The sequence below is a fragment of the Vicugna pacos genome, chromosome 21 (assembly GCF_048564905.1).
Source record: "Vicugna pacos chromosome 21, VicPac4, whole genome shotgun sequence".
NCBI lineage: Eukaryota > Metazoa > Chordata > Mammalia > Artiodactyla > Camelidae > Vicugna > Vicugna pacos.
The window spans coordinates 26,709,333-26,719,168 of NC_133007.1; the positions used below are offsets into that span (position 1 = coordinate 26,709,333).

Below are 9,836 nucleotides of genomic sequence, written 5' to 3' on the forward strand. Positions count from 1 at the left end.
CGGTCGTGAGGACTGCTCTGGGTGAAGAGGGGCCTGGAGCTGGGTCGGGATGGGGCTGGAAGGCTGAGGGGAAGAGGTACCCCCTTTTGCTTTCTGTGGTGACAAGGGCCAATTTGACAGTCTGGACAGGGAGATCCTGAGCTGGGGCAGGGCAACACTAGACCCCAGCAGTGGGGTCTAGAGTCAGAGATGAACCCAAGGAGCCCAGAACAGGCCCATATTTTTGCTGCTTCTCATTTTTTTTTAAATTATTGAATGAAGAGGCTAAGGCCCAGTTAAGGTGCAGGGCTGTCTAATGCACAGGCTCCTAGGAAGGTCATGCTGGGAAAGGGATCAGGGAAGAAGCAGGCAGAGCACTGGCTTGGAGGAAGACTTTATTTCGCCCCTGATCCTCCTACCCAACAGCAAAGGCACTCCGTGGCCCTAGGTGGGCAGGGGCTGGTGGCCTGGCCTCCTGATTAGTGGCTGTGGCCGTGGCCATGGCCATGGCCATGGCCACCGTGGCTGTGGCCGTGGCCGTGGCCGCCTTGGCCTTGGCCTTGGCCGCCTTGGCCACCATGGCTGGGGCATGGGCCCTGGCCACCGTTCCCGAAGCCTGGCCCATGGCGGTGGTCATCTCCTCGGGGGGTGTCCTTGTGCATCTCCTCGTGGGAGGCTACCGTCAGCCTGGCCACCAGCATGCAGAACTCCTGGAAGTTCAGCGTCTGGTCTTCATTTGTGTCCATGTCCTCCATGATGTCTGCTATGGCTTTGTCATCCTTTTTCTGCTTCTGTGAGGGGGAGAGCAAGGCAGTCAGGGCTGAGTGCGGCCAGGGCTGCGGACGGGGAGCACGGCAAGCGGCCCAACAGCAAACCTGGCTCCTGGGCCTCAGGTCAAACATGAGACATGACTGTCTGCTAAGCGCCGACGACGTAGCAGACACCGAGCATCTGCTGGACACGTTCTAACTCCTCCCACAAACAGCCGGGCACTAGGACTCCCCGTTTCACAGAAGAGGGACTGAGGTCGAGCGACGTGTCCGAGGTCGCACAATGAGAAAGTGCGGAGAGTTCGCCTCCTCTGGCCCTTACAGCAATGTCGGCAGGGAGGCTGGGACTCTTCCTTGGGGAAGGCTTGAGGAAAGTGTCTTACAAAGGGTGATTCGTCCGGGTAGAGGAGAGGACATGCCAGTTCTGCTCTAGCCCAGAGCCCAGTCTTGTCCCGTTCCCTCCACCCCTGCCAATGTCACATCTCCCCTTCCTTTCTCCCCAGGTTACTAATTAGTGACACTCATCTCAGCCTGCCTGGCGGGGAAGCACCTGAGGGGAATGAGATGGTGTAGGGACAGAGGGCTGTGCTGTGTGATGTGTGCAAGGGGGCCTGAGAGGAGGTGAAGGATCCAGGCCCCAGTGGGTTCCTGCTCTGCCACCCACCAGCTGAGGCCCCTCAGCTGAGTCTCCTCCCAGGAACCTGCAGGTGCCCAGCTCATTGCCCGGACCCTTCCCGCTCCTGCGATGCTTCAACACGATCTGCTTTGCTGCACCTTTGCCATCGTCCAGGCAGAGCCCTCGCTCCCAAGCAGCCCATGGGCAAGGCGCCCCCTTTTCCTCCTGTCCTATGTCTCTGCTCTGGCAGAGGATGTGAGGGGTGGGGGATGGGGTGGGGTAGGGGTCACGCAGAGGAAATTTGTCCACACAACCTCCTGACTGTATCCTCTCTTGTCTACCCTGAGCCAGTGTCCTGCTTGTACACATCTGCCCCTGCAGGGAGCTGTCAGCATTCCTAGTACCTCCTAGGGGCGGAACTGAGACCGGCACCCAGATGTCCCTTCCTTCTTAGTCCTGGCTTCTGTTTCCCCAAGGTCACCAAATTCATAAGGAAAACAAAAAGATCTGGTGGAATGAATCCTCCTTTTCCTGGAGCAGCCTGATCATTTTCAGATCGGGGAAATGAACATGTTACTGTCAGTGCTGGGCTGGGTCCTGTTCCACACGCTGTTTGTTGGTTTCCTACCTTAGGATGAGAAAAGCCCTCTTGGGTCTTCTACTCCAAGTCCATCTGTGGCTTACATTATCCACGGCTTCCTGCCACGGGTCGTCCTCGCTTGCTTCCGTCCTCGACATTCAGGTCTCAGCTCAAAGATCACCTCCTCACAGGGGGCGCTGCTTGTCCGCCTAACTAGTCATCTCTCCCACAAACAGCCTGCATCACCCACAGGGACTGGATTTATCTGTGTTCTTGACTGGTCAACACCTTTGCTGTGTGTCTCTCCCATAGGACACTGGGTCCCTGTTGGCCACTACATGCCCTGCCCAGGACAAGACCTGGCACACAGCACATGCCCAGTCTGTCGGTGCCGCCTAACGTGGAACACCTCTAATGAAGGGGTCCAAATCCTGTCCCAAACATAGAGCCCACTGCCTCTGGAGGCTGAGTTGAAGGAGCTGGAACTTCCCCCTTGAACACTGCAGATCACAGCCCCGTCCTTCATCCTTAGCCCAGGCTGTCACCAGGCTGGGTCGGCTGCGCCGGGAGTCCAGCCTTACCTTGAGAAAGTTTGGCAGCTCTTTTTTCACCAGGTCTTTGAATTCTTTCTTGTTCAGGGTGTCGTAGTGCCCCAGCCGCACAGAGTACTGGTGGAAGATGTTGATGATGGTTTCTATGCTGCATTCCAGCTGCGACATTTGGTCCGCCATGGTCCTGCGCTCTGTCTGAGCAGTGGATAAGCAAGGGTTCAGTGCTTAGAAGAAAAGGCTGTCAAGCTTCCTTGATACCCCTTACTGGCTGCAGGCAGGTATGAAGGGGGAAACAGAATAAAAAGAAAGCCTGGGCTGCAACCGAACTGGGAGACAACCCTGTTCCACACACGAGAAATGTTTTAGAGAATATCTAGGGGATGCCAGCGAAGCAGAGCATCTGAAGACAGGCGGCTCCAGCAGAACATGACCTAAGAAAATGTGAAATAAGCTTTAAAGTGGGCAGTCAATCAAGGAGGGCCTCCAGCAGGAAATTTGAAAGGAAAGTAGATGAGAAGGGTAAAGAGTCAGCAGGCAGGCTCCGGCCTGGGGAAGCTGGCCGCTCACTTACCCAAGCTGAGGAGCCACACAGAGGGATTTGACAGCGAGGTGCGGGCCCAGCATTTATAGGCCCCTGGCTGAGGCGCTCAGCCCTCTCCCGGGAAGATTGCTTCACAGGTGAGCCATGTGGTAACCCCAGGCTGGGCTGTCACTACCAGGAAGGGGGCTGGGCCAGGACAGGAAGTGTTCACATAGCTCCTTTTGCCTTTTTGTGAAATCCCTAGCCCTGGCTTGGAGCTGGTTTGGGAGGAAGCTGGTTGGTTAGTCCACTTCCCCTCCACCCCACACCCCTGCCCTGCCTGAGCAAGCCAGTCAGCTGCCTCTCCTCCAACACCCCCTTCCCCCTGGCCCCGCGGAGGCTGCGCTGGCCCACCTGCGGGAGCCAGTGGCTGGTGGCAGGCTGAGGACCGGGTGTGTGTGTGTGTGTGTGTGTGTGCAGGGTGCGACCCCCTCTGCCTCCTCCAGGTGGGCAGCCCAGCAAGGAGGGCTGAGCTTTCCCGCACCTGCCTGACTCTGTGATAGTGCTCTCAGGAGTGCAAGGGGTTGACATGGGGTCTTAAATTCCTGGGGTGGGATGCATCGGGGTTAGAGGGGCTCTTGGAGGTGGTCAACCCCTTTGCATTGCAATGAAGAAACTGACACCCAAGCACCCGAGCAAGGTCAGCAAAGTCACATAGCTGGTTGGTGACACAGCAGGGACTGGGCTCAGACATCCTGGTTCCTGGTTAAGACTGATTCTGATTACACCTCCCCACTGCAGTCTGTGAGCTGTCCTTAGGGCCAGACTCTTTCTAGAGGTTCTCTGAATCACGCTTTTAACTGCTCCAAACATGGGAGCCACAGCCTCGAGGACAACCTAGAAGACAACTATTTTTATGTAGCTTTTGGGTAGGCAAGGCCTGACCCTCCCCTGTTACAAACCTTCCGTGGCTCCCCATTCGCCAGGGGGGGAAGCGGAGCTGCCTGGCACACAGAGCCCTGTGACAATGACCCCTCCAGTCCCTCTCCTAGGGGCACACCCAGGGCCCACCTGCACCCCCAGTCTTTTGTCTTTGGTGCTCCCACCCCAGAAGTGCCCTTCCCCCACCATGGGGTGCAGCCCTACCCACCCTCACGTCTCAGTTCAGATGCTACCCTGTCCAGAAGTCTGCTCTGTTTCTCCCAGTTGGAAACACTCTCTTCCTCCCAGACAATCGCTCCCACACCGCTTCTGACTCTCAAGGGAGACCTCACACTTGCTGAAGGATGGTGCCCTTGCTGCCCCACCGCCTCGACCGGGGAAGCGTGTCTAGAGGACCTACTGTGGCCCCCTTCCCTTAGCCTTCCACCGCTGCCCCCTCCATCAGGCTCTCCCACCTCTGCCAGTCCTTTTGTCCACTCTTCCTGAAGCCTTTCTTCCCTGCCCTGGCCCCTTCTGACCTCTCTGCCCTCCGAAAGCCCAAGGCAGCCCCTGTGAGTGCTACATGTTGGCCTTAAGTACCTCCTGCCTTGTACTGCACATGGAATAGTGGTTAAGAGTTCAGACCGACAGATACACATTGCGACGTACAAAACATAAAAACAAGGACCTACTGTATAGCCCAGGGAACTATATTCAATGTCTTGTAGGAACCTATAATGGAGAAAAAAGAGTTCAGGCTGGCTGTGTGACCTTAGGTAATTTACTTAACCTCGCTGTGCCTCACTTTCTTAGTGAAATAGGATAACAGGACCTACCGTGAGAAGTGAGACAGTGAAGGCTGGAAGAGCTTAGTATGTCAGAGATATTACTATTAGTTATCTTTTCATTCATTTGTGCAAGTTATCAGTTGGGTGACCACCTAATATGTGCCAACACCAATGTTAGACGCTGGGGAGCTTGGTGAATGAGCCACAATACGTGAGGGAGACATAACCTCATACCCTGAATTCCTGATCACATTTTAAACTCAAGAGCTAAAGACACGGCCTGTCTGGCACAGTGCCAAGCACACAGCAAGTATTTGTTAAATGCTTGCTGAATGCATGCTTGAACGAATGAGTACACCATCTGTGAATGAATGATCAGTGCAGGTATAGCCAGGGATACAGGGATGGAAACTTCAGGGCCAGTCCCTCATGACGTCTGCCCTCCATTGTTTGAGCTAATGGACATCTGCCCTCCATTGTTTGAGCTAATGGAGGAAGCAGAGACTATAGCCTGCGTGCCCTCGCTCCTCAGGCTGTTAGGAAGTTGGGGCAGGTGTCTGGGCTGCCTTTCCCGTGTGCTCCCACAGCGCCCTCTGCTGCCTCTACCAAAGCATGCTTCACTCTCCTTGAGACCAAGGATCTCAGACACAAGCTTGCAAAACAAGGGACCTGGAGGAAACCCGTGAAACTGTCTGGGCCTGGGAACACCAACGGTACCACCAGAAGCATGACTTGTGGCAACTGACATGGGGCCTCGGGGTTGGGGACACTAGAAAGTGGTGGGGACTGGGACAAATGTGAGCATTCCTCACTTGAAGAGACGGCTGGCACTCAGCCTCAGGTGAAGGCAGCGGCCTGGGAAAGTGGACCAGGTGTCAGTGGACCTCCCAGAGGTCCGGGAAATCTGAATTTTGACATGAAAACTCCTGCTTATAAAATTTGCCCAAATATATGTATGTATATGTACGACTGAAACACTATGCTGTACACCAGAAATTGACACATTGTAAACTGACTATACTTCAATGAAAAAAAAATTGTCAACTCACTTTAAAAGCAAATAAAAGCATTAACAATGACGAACCATGTGTGCTGGACAAAGCGTGGCTGCAGGCCGAAGCTCTTGGCTTTCAGGCCTGTCGCCTCCACTCTGCTGAGGCTCCTCCAGCCCAGGACTCACCTCTGCAGTCCTAAAATCAGCAAGTGCCCAGCTTGGCGGGTGTTGGATGAACACATGTTGAATTAATAAATGCAGAAGTATGCGAAGAAACGAAGAAATGAATGAGTGTGAAATACACACTGGTCTGTTTGTTGCCCTGTGACTTTCTGCAGACACGCCGACTGTGACCATATAGTGTTGATTAGGATGAAAAGTAAATGGGGAGGGGGAGGAGAACAGGGTCAGGGGCCCCGACCCACCCAGCCCCTTTCACTGTCAATCAAAGCCAGAGGCTGGAATGAAAGGTGTTGGGGAGTGAGGTCTTCTCCTTGGGGAAACTCGGAGCCTCCTGTAATTAGGGCAATTTTCCTGGTCCGGACAGCGGCTCTGGAGAGTGCCACTGGGAGACAAGGGACCAGTTTCCTTGGATGCATTAAAAACAAGCAAGCAGACGAGTAAGCAGGCAGAAGCTCCAAAGCTCCAGCCTCACCCGTGTGCTCCTTCCCTTGCCCAGGACCAGCAGCAGTCTGTGTCTGCCCTCTCCGCCGCGCTCCCCCGTCTGAACACTCCCTGACTCCCCCTGGCTGTCTTCACTCTTAATCCTTGTGAGTTCTGGGAAACTCACCTCCCGCATCGACAAACCCGGTGTTCCTTTTCTGTTCCCTGGCTCCTGGTTTCCCGTCCTCTCTTGTCTCTTGCGGGACTGGTTTTTGTTCTCAGTTTGTCCCTGAGCCTTCCAGAAATTCCTGGCTAGCTCCCTGTGGGCTTCCCCTGCCTCACGGGAATCCCTCCGAAATATACCGTCCTACATAGAAAATAAAGGGCTTTCACATACATCCCCGAGTTGCATTCTAAGGGCTGGTCTTTGGGTCCACCTCCCCACTAGATTCTTTTTTCCAGTTTATTTCCCTCACTAGGTTATTAACTCCTTGAGAGCCAGGACCTCCTGCTTACTCCTCCCTGGATGATAAACGGCATCTGAGAAACTCCTGGTAAACAGTAGCAGAATAATATGTAACTGACTTGGTTTTGATGGAAACCATGCTCAGCAGATGATCATTTCCTGTAATTAAGAAGTTGTGCAGCACGGGAGAGTGTAGAGAAGGAAAAAAAGGAAGTAGGAAGAAGACGCGGAGGTGGGGGAGATTGCTTGAGTGAACGGCGGCTTTGGGATTATCAGGGTGAGTGCTGCCCCCTTGTGGCCAATCTGCATCAGGACAGCCTGTGGCACTCCCTGGGCACCGATTCTTAACGTTTTGGTCCTCAAGACATTTTCACGCTTCGAAAACTTACTGAGTACCGAAAAGAGTTTTTGTTTTTGTGGATTACATTTATTAATATTTACAATATTAGAAATTTTAAAATTTAAAACGCTTATTAATTCACTTAAAATAGTTATAGCCAATCCATTGTATATTAATATATTTTTTAAAGTAAAAAATAATTATATTTCCCCCAAAAAGGCTAGTGAGAAGAATGTAAGTTTTTACATCTTTCACACCTCTTTAATGTATGCCTGACAAGAAGGCGGCTGGACTCCCCCACTTACTTCTGTGTTCCACAGATAAGTGGTTGGAAAGGGGAGGAATACGTTAGTAGTCTTTAAAAATTGTTGTGTGTATTCTTTGATAATTTACCAAAACTCAACAAGCGGAGGCTTCATAAAGGTGAGGTGCAATCTAGAACCTGAAACCATATCAATGAATTTTTTTTAATTGAAGTATAGTCAGTTTACAATGTGTCAGTTTCTGGTGGACAGCATAATGTTTCAGTCATACAGATACATGCATATATTCCTTTCCATTATAGGTTTCTACATGATATCAAATATAGTTCCCTGTGCTATACAGTAGGACCTTGTTGTTTACCTATTTTATATATAGTAGACAGTATCTGCAAATCTCAGTGCCCAATTTACCCCCCTCACTCCCTTTCCCCCCTTTGTAAATAAGTTCATTTGTGTCTTTTTTTAAGATTCTGCATATAACTGATATCATATGGTATTATTCTTTCTCTGACTTATTTCACTTAGAATGATGTTCTCTGGGTCCATCCATATTGCTGCAAATGGCGTTATTTCATTCTTTTTTATGGCTGAGTTGTATTCCATTGTGCATATATACCACAACTTCTTTATCTAGTCATCTGCCGATGGACATTTAGGTTGCTTCCATGTCTTGGCTATTGTAAATAGTGCTGCTGTGAATGTTGGGGTGCATGTATCTTTTCAAGTTATAGTTCCCTACAGATATATACCCAGGAGTGGGCTTGCTGGATCATATGGTAAGTCTATTTTTAGTTTTTTTGAGGAATCTCCATACTGTTTTCCTCATAATGGCTGCACCATCAATGAATTCTTTGTTACATTAGAATCCATTGGCCTATCATGAAACTTGAATGGATCTTGTATGGTTTTGTAACTGACTATATGGGTCATTTGGAAAACATCAATTCACTGACTTATCTACATCTTCCAAATGCTGACACATTTCATTGTCTAATATGATATACATACATAAAGTCACATTTATTAATATCACCACTGAACTCATCAGAAAAATCTTTAAGTGTTGGGAGACTGTCAAACTCATGATGGCAGACACAGAATTTTCAAATCCTAATTTCTTCTTGAAAGTCCCAACTTTATTACATGAACACATCTTGTTGGTTGTTCTCCTTGTAGTAAAACTTTCACTCTGTTCATTTCCTAGAGAATGTCTGCCTTATATAGCCTAGAATGAATATCCATAGTTTAGCTGTTATTTGTTCTTTCAGGTAAAAATGGTGTTTTATGAGAAAAGTGGCTAGTTCAGCTCACCACTTAATCACACAAGTGCTTTTCCTGGAGACAATCATGGTTGAGATTTAATACAATAAATAATTTTCACTGCTTCATCAAGAAGCATTTTCAAGCGAAACTATTTTTTTTTATGTTTTTTTCATTTTGAAAGAATACCTGGCGAGGAACACACTGACTGCCAGTGCAGTTTGCTGCCACCGCCTTGGCTCTGGCTAAGACCCTGACAGTCCTTACCCACTGTGGTTTTGTGCCACCAGTGTACATATCAGCGCCCTGGGGAGGTGGACCTGAGGATTCTTGGTTGGTGGGAGGGAGGCTTCCCGTGGTGGGCGGTTCAGGGTATATTATTCTGGAAATAGTTTTGCCCTCAAGGAGCGCCTGCAGGGTCTCAGGGCCCCCCAGGTTTGAGAACAATGGCCTCCGGCAATGCCATCCTTAAAGCAGCCTGTGTGCCCGCCTGCTTTTCTTTTTCCTTCCTTCTTTTCCACAGGAGGCCTCTCAGAAGCAGCCAGGCTGAAGCGGGGCCTGTTGGCCCGGGGGAGGAAGGGAGCTGCTCTGGCGGAGAGAGGCGAGGGCAGGCTGGGGAGGGCGACCAGGGCCGGGCTGCTCAGAACTTAGTGGGTCCTGTTCGGATTTTGGTCCTAAGTGCACAGACCCAGAGAGCAGGGCCCGCCCTGCTTCGCTCTCCAGAACAGGGGTTTGCCTCAGGGAGCCCCTCTGCCTGTTAGTCCCTAAGAATTTGTTGGTCTTGGGCTGACCAGGCCCTACCTGCTCCCCCTCCTCTCTTAGGCGGCCACCACCCAGTCCCTCCTCCAGTTCGCCCCCCAGCCCCTCCGTGAGGGGAACCGCTCTCCTCAGACCCCTCACTTGACGCCCGGGGAGCGGCCCGCAGGCCTCACTGACAGATTCCGCGCTGGTCGGAGGGGAGACAGCGGGGCCTGGGAAACCCCACAGCAGGTTGGGGGAAACTCAGGGCCCTGCAGTCCCCGCCCCCAGGCTACAGCTCTCCACCCCCTCATCTGTCTGCAGGCCTGCTCCCCCACACCCCTGACCCAGGCCCCTTCTCTCCACCCTCCCAGCCCCGGGCCTGGGTGGCTCGGCTCGGGAGGAGAGCAGGCTAATTCGAGGGGCCCTTTCCAGGAAGCTATTCTG

General features: G+C 51.7%; 1 protein-coding gene across 1 annotated transcript; it reads right to left on the reverse strand.

Annotated features, from left to right (window-relative positions):
• Positions 1-364: 364 nt before the first annotated feature.
• LOC102541774 (protein S100-A9) lies at positions 365-3,189 on the reverse strand. Its single transcript, XM_006214736.4, has 3 exons — positions 3,068-3,189; positions 2,527-2,691; positions 365-770 (listed from the first exon to the last, which is right to left on the reverse strand). The coding sequence occupies exons 2-3, from the start codon at positions 2,674-2,676 to the stop codon at positions 459-461; spliced, it is 462 nt and encodes a 153-aa protein (XP_006214798.1). The 5' UTR covers positions 2,677-2,691; positions 3,068-3,189; the 3' UTR covers positions 365-458.
• Positions 3,190-9,836: the final 6,647 nt, after the last annotated feature.